General features: G+C 37.9%; 1 protein-coding gene across 1 annotated transcript in view; it reads right to left on the reverse strand.

Moving 5' to 3' along the window:
• Nucleotides 1-20,422, reverse strand: part of LOC150085841 (ankyrin repeat domain-containing protein 27-like) — a 289,235-nt gene that overhangs the window by 246,049 nt on the left and 22,764 nt on the right. Inside the window, exon 3 of the mRNA XM_090373518.1 lies at nucleotides 13,027-13,132. Within this exon, the coding sequence (XP_090229644.1) occupies nucleotides 13,027-13,132 (106 nt within the window). The remainder of the gene's footprint in view (nucleotides 1-13,026; nucleotides 13,133-20,422) is intronic.

Consider the following 20,422-nt stretch of genomic DNA (forward strand, 5'->3'; position numbering starts at 1 on the left):
ATTTATGGGCTAGTCCACCCATGATTGTAAAGAAAAAAGGTTAGGTTACCCCCTCCATTTCAGGAGGGGTTCAAGCTCTCATGGGATTCAAGTGAAGGTAACCTGACTTTTTTCACCATTAGGACATATTATTAAAGAAAATAAAAATGCAGTCATAAAAAAATTTTTTTTTTATTAATGTATTTCTAAATATGACTGTGATTCTAGAGAAAAAAGGTTAGGTTACCCCCTCCACTTCTTTAGGGGTTCAAACTCCCATGGGATTCAAGTGGAGGTAACGTGATCTTTTTTTACCATTATGGAAAGTGTTCATTAGGGCATGTGCAATTAGAGCAAGTTACCATTAGTAATTCTGAGTGATACTAAACCAATGTTATCGTGTGTTATGTTCACGCACCAATCAGCACATCGTTTTCCACGCCTACCTGTCAATCAATATATTGTTCTCGACTTCTGCTCCAGACCGATAACACCTACCGTCTGTTTACCGAGCAAGCAGTGCTAGAGTGCCGTATCGGGAAACTAATTTTCCGTGTAAGTTATCTGACGTTTCTCATCATTCTAGTGTTGGCTTTCTTTACCTTCGCCAAAATGTTTTCTTTATTCCATGTGTCCAACTGACTGACAACTATTGCTTTTAAAAGTGCCCACTTATCAAATATGTGAGTTTCGTGTGTTCATGTAATAAGCTCCTCATTGAAACTGTCCTTATTTCTTTCCATTCAGGTACCTTTCTCAGTAATACCCATTTAAATTTTTCAGTATTTCCCAAGCTGCATTTCCACTTGTTTGCTAAGCTGGTTTCATAAAAGTTCTTAACTATTTCAAAAAACTTGACCTCACTAATTTCACCTCCATTAACATTTTTAGTTTATTTTTAACAGCTGTTGTTATAAAAAGTCCGTTTTTTCTGGCTTCTAATATGTTTAAAATTTTTAATATTCATAGCTACTTCTGTAGCTGAAATATCTTTTCAATAAAACTAATATATGTTTGGAATGTTGAAACTTGATCTCTTGCGAATGACAACCATAATTTCAAACAGGGATCTTCAAATTTTTTTTCAATATAACAGGACATTTTTCTCTTGACAAAGAAAATATGAACAAAGTCCATCAAATATGCTTAAAATTCTGCCAATTGATGGGGCTAAGGACAAAAATCTTGTATTTCCATGTTCTAATAATTTTGCATAATTCTCTCCTGCAAATTCACAAACGTTTATAAGTTCTTTGACTGTGACTGTGTATATAAAAAGTATTTGTATATTTTAAGTGCAAAACAATCGTTATCGATTGGTAGACAGTCAACAGCACACAGTTCGGATGTTTCACCAGGTAAAGAAGTAAAATCTATAATTTAAACTTTAATACCACAGTTTGGCAAAAATTCGTCGTCATCATCATCAGCCATTTTCAATCCACTGCAGGATGAAGGCCTCCCCAGCAACTTTCCAGTTCCTTCTGTTTTGTGCAATGGCCATCCATTTACTACCCACAAACTCGTGAATTTCATCTATCCATCTCTGCCGTTGTCTTCCAAGTTTTCTTCTAGCTCCTCTTGGGTACCATTCTGTTATTTTCTTAGTCATTCTGTCATCATATCTTCGAGCTATGTGTCCTGACCAAGACCATTTTAGTTCTTTAGTTCTGATAAGAATGTCCTTTTCTTGAGTTTGCTGCCTAATCCATGTGTTTCTCTTCTTATCTAACAGTCTGATTCTCAATATAATTTGTTCCATTCTTCGCTGTGTAGTTCTCAGCTTCTCTTCCATTCTTTAGGTGAGTGCCCAAGTTTCACTTCCATAAGTCATGGTGGGGAGTATACATTGGTTCATTATTTTACCAATGTAAATTCCCAGTTTCTTGGGAAGAGCAATATCCCAGTTTCAGACAAACTGGGATATTGCTCTTCAGTATGTGACTATATTTCCTGAATGCTATCCATCCAAAATTTATTCTTCTCTTGACTTCCAGCCATTTATCATTATTACAGCTAATAACTTGTCCCAGATAAGTATATGACTCCACCTTTTCAATCACTGCTGCTTCAATCATTATGTCCCTTTCTGTGGCATACTTGTTCATCATTACTTTTGTTTTAGCCACATTCATCTTTAGTCCAAAATCTTTACTAACTGCGCATAACTGATTAAGATTTTCCTCTAATTCTTTGGGATTGTGGCTTATGACCACAATGTCATCTGCAAATTGTAAATGGTTTAGGTACTCTCCGTTCACATTGACTCCTTTCTGCGACCAGTCTACTCTTCTGAAAGCTTCCTCAAGGGCAACAGCAAACAGCTTCGGAGATATTGTGTCTCCTTGTCGAACTCCTTTCTCAATTTTAAATTTCCTACTGTCTTTGTCTAGTCTAATAAAGGAGGTAGCATTCTCATATATTTTCTTCAAAATCATAATATATGGGGTATCTATGCCTTGTCTTTCCAGTGCCCGAAACATTGCCTTATGCTGTAAGGAGTCAAATGCCTTTTCCTAATCCACAAATGCCAGGCATAATGGTGTTTTATATTCATTTGCTTTCTCCATTAGCTGTGATATTACATGAAGATGATCCATAGTTGAGAATCATGTCCTAAAGCCAGCTTGCTCTTTCAGTTGATTCTCATCAAGTATTCTTTCTAAAGGCAAAAAGTACTGGATAGTAATCGGAAACAGTTTCATGTATTTTTTGTTTGAATCATCTAAATTTATTGTAATGCTTTTAGTTTCATTCAAATCCATTATTATTTCATCCAGTATACATGGTGATAAAACATTGGTAATTATTGCTTTTGATTTTGTACGTGCAAAAGAAATTTTGGTTGATAAACCTTTTTTTTTTTTTTTTTTTTTTTATCAATTTTGACAAGCAGTCATTTGTACAAAAACTCGGATTGTGATGAATAGCAGCATCTGACTTTAATGCTACGATTTTATCACTTTCTCGATCATCACGTCTTATGATGAATGAGCTGATGCTTTGAACCGAATTCAAAGTTTTCTCAGCATCCTCATGTTTCTGGCTACATAGATGTTGGTTAATGTCGCTTCTACCTCCATGAACAACAGAAAAATTAACATTAGAGAATGTTGAAAAACTACTTTTGTTTTATCTCTATACCAATTATCCAGTTTAATAAATATGAATTCTTTTTGAAGGTCTTCGTTAAATGTGCAATTTCTCCTTTTCGACATTTTAAAGTTTGAGGCTTAAAACTTTTAAAATTATAAAATTAAAACTTTCGAGCTTGTGTATGTGACAAGCACACAGTACAAATGTCAACTACAGACTAGTGATCAACTACTGACACACAACACATTGTTGAACTGATGTTAAAGGCCTATAACAAAAATTGTCAGTCTCCTTCAATTCCATCTGCCGGTGGTTACCACCGGCAGATGGAATTCTCTGCATTCGATTGACATGCCTCCGCCTGCTGTTACACGAATGACTACTACCTATGATGGCAGCTATCCTACGATATAATCACGATCATAGGTTACGTTGCGCAAATATTTAAGCCTTTTTTTTAAAACATGGGACAAAAATTGTATTTTTACTAAAATGACATGACGGGCGGGACATAGCAAAAAAAACGGCATGTCCCATTGAAAACGGGACGTATGGTCAGCCTACTTAAAGGTCAGTAGTTTTTTAAATCTGCCCTAACACTTTTTTTATGTAGCAGGATGGCTTCTATTTTTCCATGCTACAGGTACTTTGTTAAGTAGAAGGCATTTTGAAAATAGTTTGGCTAGAGCTTTACATACTGGCAGGCATCCAGCTTTCAATATTTCAACAGACTTTATCGGGTCCTGCTGCTTTGTTATTTTTCATTGATTTTATAGCATCTTCAACTTCTTCTACCAAAATTACTGGTACAGCTTCTGAATCTGGTGTTGGATCCAGTTGTTGTCCTTTATCCTTATAAAGATTTGAATAAAATTCTTCCGCTTGTTTTAGTATTTGTTGTTGTGCCATCCTCAAGCTTCAAAGCAAATATTTGGCTCTTGTGTGTAACCATTCTTTGTTTTGCATTTTTAAGCCTTTGATTTTCTTCTAGTGTTCTGACAAGATCAATGCTGAAATTGCATATTTCTTTTTTTTTTATGCACTTTCTTATGGTCTTGCACATTTCTGTATATTCAACCTTGTTTCTTTATTACCACTTCATTTCTCATCTCTTTTTCAACATGTGAATTGTTTATTTTGATATTCTGGTTGTTTTTTCTTGTTTTATGGTAGGTGCAATCGTTGAGACTATTGTAGACACTGCCTATGCAAGGGCATAGGCAGTGTCTACAATAATCTCAATGATTTTGTCATTGTCAGTTGAATAGTAATAGAGGCATGTTATGCAAGAAAGCAAGCATATGAGCTTATGTAGCATCAGCCAAAAAAAAAAAAAAAAAAAAGAAATTCACACAACCATTCCATCTAAATGTTTGTCCAGTTCCTCCTTGAATTTATTTAAACTATCAACTTCCACAACAACAAATGGAAGTTTGTTCCAGCAATTAACCACCCGCTGGCTAAAAGCAAATTTCCGCACATTTATTCTACAACTGCCTTTCCTCAATTTGAATTTATGCCCTCTTAGGTTTGTAATCTGAGCAAGCGGAAGAATCCCATCAGAATTCAGCGTGCTCAACTCATTCAAGCCTTATAAACCTCAATCAGATCACATTGCAGGTGCTCCAGCAGCTGCAATTTGCAGCACTTAAGCCTCTCTTGGTAAGAGGATCCCTTCATGCCCCTCACCAATCTTGTTGCCCTTCTCTGTACACGCTCAAGTAAATCTACATCCTTCCTAAAATGAGGCCTCCAGACCTGTACGCAGTACTCAAGGCACGGCCTGACCACTGCCTTATACAGAAGGATAATCACCTCCTTTTCCCTGCTAGCAAAATTCCTGTATATCATTGACAAAACCCCATGACCTGCTCTTGTAGCCTGTCTGCATTGCTCAGAAAACTTCATACCTGACTGCACAATTACTCCCAGATCTTTTTCATTTTCTACCACCCTAAGTATAGTACCACACAGTTGGTACGTTCTTCTGGGGTTACTTCTACCCATATGAAGTACTTTGCATTTGTCAATGTTAAACTTCAGTTGCCACTTCTCAGCCCATTTGCCCAACTTATCTAGATCCTGTTGCAGTAGCACACGGCCACTGCAACAGGATCATTAAAAACCCTGCCAATTTTTTTTTTTTTTTTTTGTTAGTTGTTGGTGCATCAGCTTCTGTGGCTATACATAATGCACCTCCCAAAGTTTTTGCATTTTACTCTGATCCAAGCCCGAGGCAGGATTTGAACCCATGACCTTTGGGTTGCCAGACAAGCACTTTACCCAGTTGACACCAATCTTTGTATCGTCTGCAAACTTCAACACTATTTATCAATATCATTGATAAATATATAAAACAACAGTGGGCCCAACACTGTTGGGCCCACTGTGGAACTCCACTAATAACATTAGTCCATGAAGAGCAGCGCCCATCGATTACCACCCTCTATCTTCTCTCACTCAACCACCCTTTTATTCATTGTAGCAACTTACCCTTAATACCATTCTGCTCCAATTTGTACAATAGTCTTCCATGTGCAAAAGTGTCAAAAGCTTTCGTGAAATCCAAGTATATGATATCAAAATTATTCTTTGCATCCAGTTCCTTTGTAACCACATCATAGCATACAATCAAATTTGTTATATAAGACTTTCCCTTAACAAACCCATGCTGTGTCTGAATTATTGCTGCAGTCTTGTCTAGATGATCCTGCAATGCATCTTTAACCAGTGACTCCATTATTTTACCCGGAACAGAAGTTAAACTAACTGGTCTGTAATTACTCATGTCACCCTTCAATCCCCCTTTGTAAATTGGGGATACATTTGCACATCTCCAGTTCATGCAGACCTCCCCTGAGTCCAAGGATGCTCTCATAATTATGGCTAAGGGTTTGCTTAGTTGCTTTGCCACCTCCTTAAATATAACTAGATAGATCCCATCCATCCCAACTGCCTTTCTTATTTTTAACTTCAACAATTTCTCCTCCACTTTGCTCTCAGTTATTACAAAATCATTAAGCACCCTGCTACAATTTGATAACCTTGTGGCATTTTCAAACCTTAACTCCTCGTGTGTGAATGTAGATACAAAATACTCATTCAGTTTGTTTGCTATCTGAGCCGTATCATCAACAGTCTAACTATCGATATCAAGTGGACCAATCAGATTCATCCCCTTCCTTCCTGATTACAAACCAGCTTATATCTGCCATAGGCTTCTGAGTCGATTTTTCTTCTCTGTCACGAGTCTCATTAGTTCATTTGATAACCATTTAGGCCTAAACCTTGAACAATATTTCTTAATAGGTATGAAACTTTTAGTAGCTTCCACGATTAATTCCTTGAATGCTTCCCACTTAGAATTTACTGTTGGTAACATCGTCAGTTGATCCCACTGTACAGAATTTAAGAACTGTCGGAGACCACTGTACTCACCTTTACGGAAGTAAAAACTCTTTCCTTTACCCCTGATGGTAATTATATCTTTAAGTAAATCCCACATCAGTACACTGTGATCACTGCCACCTAGTGGTTCCTTTATCAGCAAATTCTTAATACACGAATGATCACTGCTGATAACCAGATCAAGAGTATTACCTTCTCTGGTTTCCTCTCGAACATGCTGCTGTAGAAAACAATCATCCAATAAATCCACAAAAGTCTTACTAGTGTGTAAGTTGACCAATCCACAAATTCCAGTCAATATCTGGGAAGTTAAAATCCCCCATTATAAGACATTCTGATTTACTAGCCCACTCTATTTCTCTGTACAATTGTTCATTGTACTCATTCGAGTTATTAAGCCTATAACACACTCCTACTCTTATTTTTGCTTTCGCAGTGCTTATGTCACACCAAACTGATTCAACAGTGCACTGCTCATCTATATCAACTGGATGCACCTGATCAGCTAACAGATCTTTCCCAATTCTCATACTGGAATCTATCATTACAAGTTTATAGTGGTAGTCATCCTGCTTCTAAGGGTGCAATACATCTTCATAAAATTCTTAAACTTAGTAAAGTAGCTCGCAGGCCTCTGGAAAATGAGGGCTGTTTATTTTGTTGCGAAGCCATGTTAAGGGAATGGACCATAATCTGCCATGTTGGTCCACTGCAGGTTGGCAGATTTTGGATCAATTTTGTCTGGTGTCTTAGCTTTGATCTGTCAATCATGGGCGACCCTGATAAGAGTATACACTCCCAATGACATAGTTATCTGCTTCACTGACACACAAAAACACTCCCGACACAATAAGGCATCAATCCATGGTGATATCCTGTCACTTTTCCAATCCAGAGGAATCTCTTCCAAGTCCAATTATACCTGCATAATTAATCTTAACGTTTAATGCACTTTCACCACCATCTTCAAAATTACTGGGCATGTGTAGATTCAGAAGTGAAAATTTAAGCAAAACAAATTCTTCAGATGAAAAATTTGGAATAAAACACACTCTGAAGAATAAGAATCAAGCCATTTCCAGTACCCTTCTATAAAAGCCAGGAAAATGTAATTTTTACTGCCTGACTCTTTTTAGGACACCCTAATATTACCAATGCTAATATTATTTCATAACATAGTGTACCAAAAAAATCTATAATTGATAATTTCACTTCAACCAAAAATATAATCAGTTAACTGTAGGAATACAAAAATCCTAATTCAGGCAAAATTATCAATTTCATATATGAAAATGTTAACTACAGAAACCTAAAAAATCAAAATACATTTTATATTAAAAAAAATACCAGATTATCCTATTCATTACTAGTCATGTTGGTCACTAGAATCCTATTTTGTTCAGAAGATTTTCTGTTTTATGGAGGGTTGATTCAGCCTTTTGATAATGATTTTGCCATTAATCCTGCTTGTGACGTATGGCAGCAATGTAAATTTTTTTCATGCAGGCACAGTCCCAAACCTTATCAATAGGTGCATCAGTTGTAGAAGTTGTTTTAATGCCGACATGCCTCAGAAATTGGACCCCCTCATTGGAAGGTTACATAACCACACTTTCCAAAGAAGGGTACAGTTAGGCAAAAATTATTGATAGGTGCAAGTCAAAAAATTTTAGTGTATTGAAGTTTGGTATCCATAAGGTTTTGAATGGCAAAGGAAAATTCTGCAAAGCTGCTGCAAGTGGGTAGAAAACACTGAAGAAACTGAAACTTGGTCCAAGTCGAACAAGAGAGGTAGTACGAAAAGTGCAAATCCAAAAACCCAAAGAGCTATAGCGTCATATGTGGGAACCTCCCAGTCAACCGTTTTTCGCATAATCAATGAAAATTTGCAATTGGAGAAGAAGCACAAGGCCTGCGTACACCACCTAGGAGCAAGGCACATTGCAGAGCGGCAGGTCAATGCTCAAAAACTCTACGAAAAGTATCTGGCAGCTGAAAGGTGGAAATTCGTAGCAACATTGGATGAAGCGTGGGTATACCTCTCCGACTGCAACAAAATTCGGGCAATTTATTACTGTCCACAGGGTGACAAGGCCTTTCCAACATGGGCACGGAAAGTTTTGTTATAACAGCCGGTTTTTGTTATAACAGCAAATTTGAGTTGCGTAGAGTCGCTAAAAATGTGAAAGTCAACTTTCACATTTTTAGCGACTTCTAGCGTTGGAAAGCCTTTCCAACAAGGCCTTTCCAACATGGGCAAGGAAAGTTTTGTTATAACAGCAAATTTGAGTTGCGTAGAGTCGCTAAAAATGTGAAAGTCAACTGTGTATTACCAGACTGAAGTTCTACAGCCATTGTTTGAACATGAAATACCCACATTGTACAATTCTGATGCTGAAAAGGTCTGGGTGCACCAGGATAAGGCAGCCAGCCACGCATCACATTCCACCCACACTTTTTTTGCAGAGAATGGAAGCAGCAAAAGGTATTCATTCGATCCCATTTGAAGATATACCTTTAAATCACCTGACGATGCACTCATGGATTTTTGTGCATTCGGACTTTTGAAAAGAGCTCTCGGAAACCGCTGCCTCAAAACTGTTGAAGGTTTGTGAAAGTCTGCCAGCAGGAATGGGACAAGATCGACTTGGCAGTTTTGTAGCGTGCTTTACTTCAATGGAAATTGCGATGCCGTGAGATAGTCAATGAGTGGGGAAAACAAGTAGAACACAACCAGTGGCGGCGGCACGGGATTTCATAGTTTTAAAGGACCGTCAAAATTGTTATCAAAAGGCTGAATCGATCCTCCGTATAACAAAATTAAAAATTCCAAACAAGTTGATTTGTAATCAGTTGCTATTTGCAAAATCACTTTGAGTGTAGAAACTGCTATGTGATTTAGCTCTTCTGTGAGGTATATGTTAACAGAAAATAACTTTCCAGAATAGCACAATGTTAAGGAAACACAAAAAGAAAAAAAAAAGGGATTGGCACAGATCTTCTGAAGATTATAAATGACCTGGGTTCAAATCTGTCTCAACAGAAAACTTTTTATCACCTTTTTTCACAATGTGGCTGAGTTAGTGGGTCTCTGGCAAGGGTTTCATGATTTCATCTCCCAGGAAACTCAGATTTTTTGTCCAGAAAACAGGCAAACTAATCAAAGAGTACATATTATCATACTATTACAGACACAATATACTGAGATGCTTCATAGGCTTAGTCACTTTGATGCTTACTCCATGTCATCATTTTTGAATACTGCAGTCTACAAGGATGTGTTTTACCATTTACAAAGTATGGCAGTGCGCATATTGTGAAGGGTTTTCCCCTGCAAGCAGAACGAGATGTGCCAGGTGAGTGTGGCTAATCCATGTTCTAGCACAAAAAAATGCAAATGAAGCTGCTAAACACCCAGTCAGCCAATATTATACACAAGCACAGGTCTTGTATTCAGATTATAAACCTCTCATCCAACAAGCATGCCACAATCAATGGAAGAAGTTATGGCAATCTCAGACAAACAGTAAACTGTTACAACTTAAACATGGGCCACACCTATGGAACTCCAGTTTTTGGAAAAATTAACATGAAGAAATTGTTCTTATTATTATTATTAGCCATATGGTGCAATGAAGCCTGAAGCTTATGCTGTACCAGCCTAAACAAATTCCCTGAGTTACCCTGAGAGAGAGAGAGAGAAGTAGAAAGGAATCACCAAGAAATCATCATTCTTCTCTTTCTTGGTGATTCCTTTCTACTTCTCTCTCTCTCTCTCTCTCTCTCTCTCTCTGTGTGTGTGGCCCATGTTTAAGTTGTAACAGTTTACTGTTTGTCTGAGATTGCCACAACTCCTTCCACTGATTATGGCATGCTTGTTGGATGAGAGGTTTATAATCTGAATACAAAACTGTGCTTGTGTATAATATTGGCTGACTGGGTGTTTAGCAGCTTCGTTTGCATTTTTGTTTCCAGGAATTCAAGTATATCCTTGAATCAAACAGAATTTTATCGACTGTAAAGCTGCATTATGCTGAATCTACCAAGATCAGATTTGTTTCATAACAGAATGGGAAGATGTAGATCTGCACTGTAGTGCAGTCACTGCACTCAGGGAGTCTGTATAAATTATCTGTAGAGTAAGAAAAGCACTTATATGATTAAGAGCTAATATAATTGTGTGCAGTTTAGCAGTATGCACATTGCATTCTACTGTAGATATGATGAAAGTAGGAAAGACTGCTACAGCCATTTCTGTTTTGAATCCATCAGTATATGTCTGTAAGCAATATGAGTTTGATGTTACACATGCCATGTGAAGTGTTTTGAATTCACATAAGCTATGGAATGCTTTCCCCATTTACAAAATAGTTATAACAAGATGGTCAGTATACAGTCCATGGAGGATCTAGTTCAGAAATTTCTTTGAATACATTATCCAGCTGAACACTCCAGTGTTTTATTAACTATTGCAATCTTATTCCTGCACATTTATTTTCTCTAGGCTTATTACTAGAGTTCGTTTTTAACTGTGGATGAAAGAGATATGGCCAAATGATATGAGTTGGTTGGCTCCTTATTTTTGCTGCATAAATTAGGAGTAGTAATTTTCTCCTAAGATGAAGAGGTGGTTCGTTTGCTTCCACATATAAACTTTGAACAGATGACCAAAACGCTCCAAGGACTATCCATAAGGCACAACAATGAAGTGGGTTAAGCTGCTCAAGGGCACTTTTTCCAGTAGAATCATACACAGGAGCATTGTAGTCCAGTTTAAATCTAAGTGTATGGTACAAATGAAGTAGGGTGCATCTACTGGCACCCCAGGTCATAGCTAATATTACTTTAAGGATATTCATCTTTTTCTGGCAGACAGTTTCGATCTTCATTATGTGTTTCAGAAAGTTGATCTTACTGTCTATACTTAGGCCTAAGAAGCAGACACTGTCAGACAGCATTAGAGGTGACACAGAATAAAAAAATGTGTGGAGGTCCTAAAGTCTCGAAACTTTATTAGACAGTTGGACAGACAACTTGAGTAGTCGAGACCCACTAATTTTCGTAAAATCGGACAAATGCTAATAATTTATTATAATTTTTCCCTTGTAGAGGATCTGCGATCTCATTATGGATTTAAAATAAACTTTGTGGATTTTTTTTTTTTTTTAATAGGGTAGTATAGGCTATTTTTGGAAATTTTAAAGGAATATATAATATTTTATTTTAAGGCAGAAAATTTATATATTTTATTTTAAGGTTTTCGCAAATTTGCTCCAATGCAAGTAATATATTAGGGAACAATGCGAGAAATATATTAGGGAACAATGCAAGTATAATGCAATTTTCGCATTGGATCATGCACGATTTCATCTGCAAGTAAACACTAGGTGAACGCTTGTTTGTTATTTGGTTTTTAGGAGCATTAGCAACGAAGGCCATATTGCTCCAGGAATATGCGGTGGTCATTCCCTGACCTTTCCGCATTCTCCATATTTGGTGGTGACGGGATCGAACCCCGGTCTAATCAAGAAGCGTGTGTTAAGCACTGCTGCTCCTTCGCACTTGGCTACGGAGGCGCCCTAGGTGAACGCAAAACCTGGCACCAAGCTGAACGTGGTGACCTGCACAGCAATACATGCAAGTTTACAAAGCTTAAAAAATGTCTCAAATGTGTGAGAGCTATATTTCCCATTTACTGTAGTTGTATTGGTCAGAGACACACTGTCATTCGCTGTATTCACAAGATACCATGTGATATTGTAGACTGACTAATGTTTTCAGGAGCTCACATTTTGCTGTTCAAACAGAAATTTTGTGAGTTTTTTTTTTTTTTTTTGGTAATTATTGGCACATCGGCTTCTGTGGCCATAGTGCACCTCCCAAGGTTTTTTGCAGTACTTTGATCCAGGCCTGAGGCGGGGATTCGAACCCGCGACCTTTGGGTTGCCAGGCAGGCACTTTACCCACCCGGCTAGCCCAGTCGGCTTTTGTGAGGTGTGATAGCGTGAGCAGAGGAGTACATTTCTGGAGGTCACTACCATAAAACAATAAAAACAATTTGCAGTTCCCAGTTTATTGGGGTTTTCAGAAAATTTTCTTTAAAAATACCATTTAAAGAAAAGGCGGAGAAGTGTTATCAAACAGCAAGTAGTTGGATGGCACCCAGTTCAATTCTTTCTTCTGATGTGTGTCTTCACTGGCATCATACTATGAATAGTGTTCAGTCAAAACCGTTGATGTCAAAAGTTCTTTATTAAAGTACAGTTTGCCATTATTAATGCGAATTTAACTTATTTTTAGGGCATAGACATGTCTAAATTTAAGTTTTCACATGCATATAAATTCTCTCTCTCATTACTAATAGACAGCAATGGGCTCTCTATTAGTGAAAAAAGATAAGTTTCAAGCTCTGTAAATAACTCCTCTGTGTGTGTGTGTGTGTGTGTGTGTGTGTGTGTGTGTGTGTGTGTGTGTGTGTGTGTGTGTGTGTGTGTGTGTGTCACACATTTATCTGAGCTAATAAATTTAAAGTAAATGACTTACCAACAAACTGCTCTGTAAATTTTGATCCATTTATTGTACTTTCACAAGGAATACAAATAAACCAACATTTCTGCTGGGCTTTCTTTAGTTTATTGCGATACGTAGCCTAAAACAATAAATTAAATGCTGAACTCCAAAACAAAATTTCTAACAAAAAGTAAACAAAACTTTTACAAATTAATTTTATTTTTTTGTAATTTTAACATAATACTCTTGCTAATTAACTAATTTGAATGCAACATTTTATAAGGAAAATTTTATCAAACTTTCAAGCACCTACTCTACGGACTATGAAAATTAAATTATAAATAGGACAGAGATAATCTTGTGTCATTTAACTAGTATATATTGTTTAAAATAATCTCCTTTTGAAGGGATCTCAGTCATATTATGAACAGTCATATTATGAAATGTCATATTATGAACAGTCATATTATGAACTCAGTCATATTATGAACTGTAGCATATTATGAACAGTTATTATTTCTTGTAACTGTCTTGTTACTTTTGTTTTGCATGATTTTAATACCTTCCAACCCGCATCCTTTTAATAGAGATTTTATTCCAATAAAAAGTCAAAGGAAGTTTAACATAAATACAATGGATGACAATTACTGCTATCACATTTTTTGCCAAATGTTTGCAGTAGCAAACATTTGGCAAAAAATGTTTGAGTACTGTTGGAGTACTGAATAATGAAGACACTAAGTAACCAGATTCGAAAAAGAATGTTTCAATATTTTATAATTAGCATTAAAACATTCTATTTGGCAAATGAGGCCAAAATCTTATACAGTATTAGCCAAAAAAAAAGAAAGAAAAGAAGCTCATCTGTAAATCCCTTCTAACACACTTTTTTTCAATTTAAATTTATGCCCCTGTATATGTATTGCCCAAGGCAGAGTAAAGGTACCACTGAATTTAATTTACTCAATCCATTTAAAGACTTAAGCACTTCAATCAGGTCTAATTTCCAGGTGATGCTGCAATTTTGAGAACTGATTCTTTCTTGGTAACTACTCTTCTGTGTCCCTGACTAATATTTTTCTCTTCTCTGTACATGTTTCAAGAGATCCATATCCTTCTTAAAATGAGCTTTCAAACCTGTATGTAATATTCAAGAGTATGGCCTAACTATTGCCTTATACAACAGGATAATTACCTGCTAATCCTTGCTGACAAAATTCTTGTATATCATTGAGAGACTCTTAGCTGTCCCAGCAGCCTCTTTATACTGCTTTGGGACTTTAATGTTGGACTATACAATTACCTCTAGGTATTTTTTGTTCTCTACCACCTTAAGTGTGGTACCACCCTTCATCTGGTATGTTATTCTTGGATTACCACCACCCATAGGTACCCTGCATTTATCAGTGTTAAACTTTGACTGTCATTTCGCAGCCCATCTGCCTTACTTTTCCAGGTTTTGTTGCAGCAGTGTAGTACATTTTAGTATTAGTAGTGATGCAAATGCAAGGAAGCAAGCTTACACAGCATCAAAAGACAAAAAAAAAAAAACTATTACTTCATTTGTCCATTGAATTCCACAACACCAGATGAAGTGGTACTTGATAAAATGGTACTTGATAAAAATAGGTCCAAAGAAATGGAGTCAAAATGTTACTGAGAAAAATAAAATAAATGGCAGAGGATACAGAATGAGTTCTACATAAAAAATACTAACTTTAGCAAATACATAGCTTAATCAGTCACCTAGATCAGAGGTTACCAAAGTGTGGGCATGCCTCCCTGGAGGCAGACTTGGTTTTTGTGGAAAGGGATCAATGTTATTTTTATGAACAATTTTTTAACAAAGTATGGACAAACTATTCTACTAAACCAGGTAATAAAGTGTATTATATTTCAGTCTTGGAGATTGAATGTATTGAAGTATATATTAATTTATAAAAGTATGTGTTGGGGGGGTATTTCTTTTTTTTTTCTATTTATTTGGGTAATTGATCAATTAATAAATCTCATTAACATTCTGACCCACCTCTCAACTTTGTATTACTCAATTATCTCCCCCCAATTCACCCCCTTCCACATTAGCACCTGACTGGTTTGGTTTGGTTTGGTTTGGGTTTTATTGGCGCATCAGCAACTGAGGCTATAATGCGCCAAATACCGGTCATACGTGAAAAGTTCACCTGACTGGTGTACGGCACAGAAGATTACAGATTCTGGGGGGGAGGTAGTAGTTCGTGTATGTCTCCTCTGGACTGGCTGAGTATTCAGAATGACTCATACTATACTTGGTAAACATATGCAATATTGTTTATTCATAGTATATACATTAGAAGAATATAACATACATTATTAATTGGGTATAATGTTAACTACTAGCATTATATGTGTGTTGTGTTAAGATGTAAAGACAATCAAAACTCATATTTCATTGTGTCTCTTCATGTCCTTCAGCCTTTTCTCCTTCTGGTTCAGGTTTACATCTCACAACATTCTTTTGCCTTCTAACAATTAGACTTCCCAAATAGGATTACAGTAGTGAATACCCGCTTAATTCTTTCTATATATAGGTCTTTCTATAGGTTTATAAGTCCCCCGCTAAATTCTTTCTTTAACTATCCCTTCCAAAATTTACATGTGCATAGAACACTCTTTAGTCTCGACATAAAACATACCATTCACGAGTACATATATCTATGTCTACCTTGCTTATTAAGCATCTGTATGATGAGTTCAATTTATTTTACGGACTTTCTCATTCCCTTTATGCTAAAACAATAGCAAATCATCTATCAACTAATTAAAACATTTCCTAGAGTCCTTTCCTTCTAATCTAGCTTAAAGCTATTATCTAGTACTTATAAAACAGCTTAGGGGATCACTCTCTACACGACCCTTTTCTCAGCTCAGGGGCGGCCATCATCATCAGCATAGGGCATCATCAGGCTCCTACTAGAATTAGTCATCGGCTAGGGAACTGCTGCTCATCCACAGGAATTCGCTTTCCTTCAGGAACTCGCTCATCTCTCCACACAGCACTATGATTCCTATTCGGGGTATTAATGAGTTGCTCCGGCCAGCTTTGGGCGTCTGATCAGCTCGGCGATACTGGGGTGCATAATAGAACCATCAAGTCTCTCATTACTGCTTTATAAAGAAGCCAGACCATACAGGGTTCTCCTCAGTCTCTTTCTCTCCCTAACTCTATTTCTCCAGGGGCATCTCTTCCTTATCTTTCTGTACAGAGACTTTTTTGATCCTTTTCACTTATCTCTGGCATATGTTTCCATCTTTCATTGGGTATCTCCTTCCCACTTCCTCATTGTGGCTGATTTGTCGCAAGGACAATTCATTAGTCCTTGCTTCAATTCCCACTACTACATTCCAGCAGTTCACCCAACTCTCTCGTATTCGAGAACTCTCGCCTTCTTCAAAACTTTTCCACAATGCTCCAAAAAAAAAAAAAAAAACTCTTTCTCCTGTTGCCTCTACTTTTTGTTCTTGCCACCCCTACTATTCTGGTCCAATTATAGTTCGCTCTACATCATCCGATTCATCCTCATTCGCCCTCACCCACTTCTTCCGTTTTCATGCCCCTTCCTTTCCTGAGGGAACCTCTGGCTTCTTGAAATTTCTAGAAGCTGCGAGGAACTTCTGGACGCCTAGAAATTTCTAGATATCTCTATGTGATCATTCCAATGCACTTACCCCTTTTAGTCCACTCTGTTTTTTTTTCCTTCCGCTCCTTGAAATTATTAAATGCTCAAGGAGTCGGTCTGTTTCATCCAGTGGCTAGCCATTTCCACACGGTATATGCTACATCACGGGTCTCCTCCTCCCTCTTGGTCTTTAAAATTCTTCCTCTCCACAAGGGGGGGGAGGTCGGTCCCCCTTGTTATTTTCTTCCAAAGGTTGCCCACTTTCTGTTTATCGTGACTCGAGCTGCTCTTTATGGTGCTCCCATTGTACTTTAGTGCTCTGTCCAGCTCTTCCCCATTGTTACAATAATCTTCCCCCTACTTAACTGTATGGTACAGAGCGAGCGCAATCAAGGCTGAAAATCGTCCTATGTAAATAGTATTGTTTAATATATATATATATTTTCTTGTTACGTTATAAAATTTATTTCCCTAGGATGAGTGTAAGAATGGGTTCTTACATATGTATACTCATAACTAAAGTTTGTCAAATCTGTTTATTTGCACTTTTTCTGGAAAATGGAGGGAATACAAGGTACGAAAGTTAAAGAACTTCTGATCTAGAGGATTATATACCTGGAAATCATTAGAAGATGACCTCAGAACAATTATTAGGAACCACACTAGTTACATACTTATCAGTACTAAACAAAAATAAAATGACTGAAAATCCAAACCTGTTCCAGCACAGACTATAAATCAGATCACCAGCTCCTCACAAACATAATGAAATTAAAGAAAATGAAGGGAACAAAATTATTTAAAATCACGTCTAGAAACCAGGAAGATAAAAATGTAGCTGAAAATGTTAAACAAGAAATCACAAAACAGCTGTAGCTCCCATTTCCTTGTAGATCACATAAATGGGTTAATCCAACAATAGTCAATACATCAACACTGTTGTCTGCCACTCAGTTGGGTGTTTGGACTCAACTCCTGTTGACAACTGGAGGAATTTCTAAATTCGTCTTTAATGAAGTCAGTGTTTAGCTGATTTCAGGTGGAGTGAGTAGTCCTCCCCCAAGGAGTTATTCAGATTACAGTTGTTACAGGAGCTTCTCGTGCAGGGGGCTACTTAAGCTGTTTTGCAACTAAGGTTAATGACGTTGTAGAGGGGATATCATCTTTTAAGGGTACAAAAGGTGATATAGTTGTACACGTTGGCACTAATGATATTAAGAGTAGGAGACCGGCGGAATTACTTAACAAGTACAGGTCACTGTTGAAAAAAAGCCGTGAATTAGGGTTGAATTTGAAAGTGTCTGCAATTCTGCCCAGACACGATAGGAGGGAGTATATGACGAGAGCCCTGTCAATCAATTCGGCCCTGGAAAGATTGTGCACGGCTCAAGGGGTAGAATTTTTTTCAGCCTGGTCTGTACTTGTTAACAGGCGAGACTGCTTCTACAGGGATGTGATACACTTAAATAGAAAGGGTGCAAGAATGTTTGCTGATGCTATCGAGGCAGTGTTAGGTGGGTCGGAAAACTGCTAGATTGGGGGGGATACAAGGACTAATAGATTAACAGTAGCCACTCGCATAGGAAAGTGATTCTTGCACTGCTTCTATTGGAATGAGCCGCAGCCTGGAAAATAAGATGCAGGATATTTCAGAGACTGCTGGGAATCATTGGGGTACAAATAAACACATAGGTTGTGTTAGGGTAGCTAAGAAAAGGAACAGGTGCATGTATACTTGCGTGTACACCAATGCTAGGAGTTTAGTAAATAAATTTGATGAATTTGAGGTATTGCTCAAAACATCAAAGGCAGATATTGTGGGGATTTCAGAGGCGTCGTGTCACACAGATATAAGGAATGCGGAACTGGAATTTGGGGAGTACGATGTCTAGAGAAAGGATAGACAGGGTAGGAAGGGAGAAGGGGTTATGCTATTAGTTAAGAAATACATAAAATCCAAGGAACTGAAGCCAGACAACATCGCTGGACAGTGCAGTGTCGAGTCAGTCTGGTGTGACATAAGCATTGGGAGATCAAAATTGAGGGTAGGAGTGTGCTATAGGCCTAATGATTCTGATGAGTATAATTAGCATTAGTAGAGGCATTTGATGCAAGAAAGCAAGCTTATGCAGCATCAGCCAAAAAAAAAAAAAAAAAAAACCACTTCCACTTCACCCCTCTGTTCGTTCAAAATACCTGTCCAGCTGAGCCTTAAACTTATTTAGGCTATCAACCTCCACCACAAGGGATGGAGGTCTGTCCCACCAACCAACCACCCGCTGGCTAAAGGCAAATTTCCGCACGTCTAGCCTACATCTGTCTTTCCTCAATTTGAATTTATGCCCTCTCAGGTGATTTTTCTGAGCTAGAGGAAGAATCCCATCAGCATTGAGCATGCTTAAACCATTCAAGGCTTTATACACCTCTATCAGATCACCTCGCTGGTGCCTAGTCTCCAGACACTGTAATTTGCAAAACTTAAGCCTTTCTTCGTAAGAGCACCCCTTTGTTCCATTCACTAATCTTGTTGCCCTTCTCTGTACTCGTTCCAGCAGCTCTACATCCTTCTTGAAATGAGGCCTCCAGACCTGTATACAGTACTGTAGGTGTGGCCTGACCATCGCCTTATACAATGGAATAATCACCTCCTTATCCCTGCTGGAAAAATTCCTGTATATCATTGACAATACTCCATGAGCTACTCTTGCAGCCCTTCTGCACTGCTCAGAGAATTTCATATCTGCCTGCACAACCACCCCCAAGTCCCTTTCATTCTCTACCACTGTCAGTGTTGTACCACAGAGTTGATACGTTGCTCTGGGGTTGCTGTTTCCCATGTGTAGTACTTTACATTTGTCAATGTTAAACTTCATTTGCCACCTCTCAGCCCATCTGCTCAACCTTTCCAGATCCTGTTGCAGCAGCATAGTGTCAGTAGTGTCCTTGACAACCCTGCCAACCTTTGTATCGTCTGCAAACTTGGACATTAAGCCCGATATACCATCATCAATATCATTTATAAATACAGAAAACAATAATGGACCCAACACTGAGCCCTGAGGGACTCCACTAATAACATCAGTCCACGATGAGCAGTGTCCATTGATTACCACTCTCTGTCTTCTCCCCCTCAACCACCCCTTTATCCATAGCAGCAATTTGCCTCCAATGTCACACTGCTCCAATTTGTGTAGCAGTCTTCCATGTGCAACAGTATCAAAAGCCTTTCTAAGATCCAAGTATATAATATCAAAGTTATTCCCTGCATCCAATTCTTTTGTGACTGCATCATAGTATCCAATCAAGTTGGTCAGGCAAGACTTCCCCTTAACAAAACCATGCTGTGTCTGAGCTATAACTGAAGTCTTGTCTAAATGATCCTGCAGTGCTTCTTTAACCAGTGCCTCCATTAATTTTCCTGGAACAGAAGTTAAGCTCACAGGTCTATAATTACTTGTGTCAGCCTTTGATCCTCCTTTGTGAATTGGGTCACATTTGCACATTTCCAGTCTATGGGTACCTCCCCTGAGTCCAAGGAAGCTCTCATAATTATGGCTAAGGGTTTGCTTACTTCCTTTGCTGCCTACTTTAATATAACTGGATAGTTCCCATCCACCCCGGGTGCCTTTCTTGTGTTTATCTTCAACAGTTTCTCCTCCACTTTACTCCCAGTTATTTCAAGATTCTGTAGTTTACTGCTAGAGTTGAATACACCTCTGGCATTCCCCTCGCTGAATAACTCCTCATGTGTGAATGTCGATGCAAAATAT

This window comes from Mastigoproctus giganteus, chromosome 5, assembly GCF_048544385.1.
Source record: "Mastigoproctus giganteus isolate SK-2022 chromosome 5, ASM4854438v1, whole genome shotgun sequence".
Lineage (NCBI taxonomy): Eukaryota > Metazoa > Arthropoda > Arachnida > Uropygi > Thelyphonidae > Mastigoproctus > Mastigoproctus giganteus.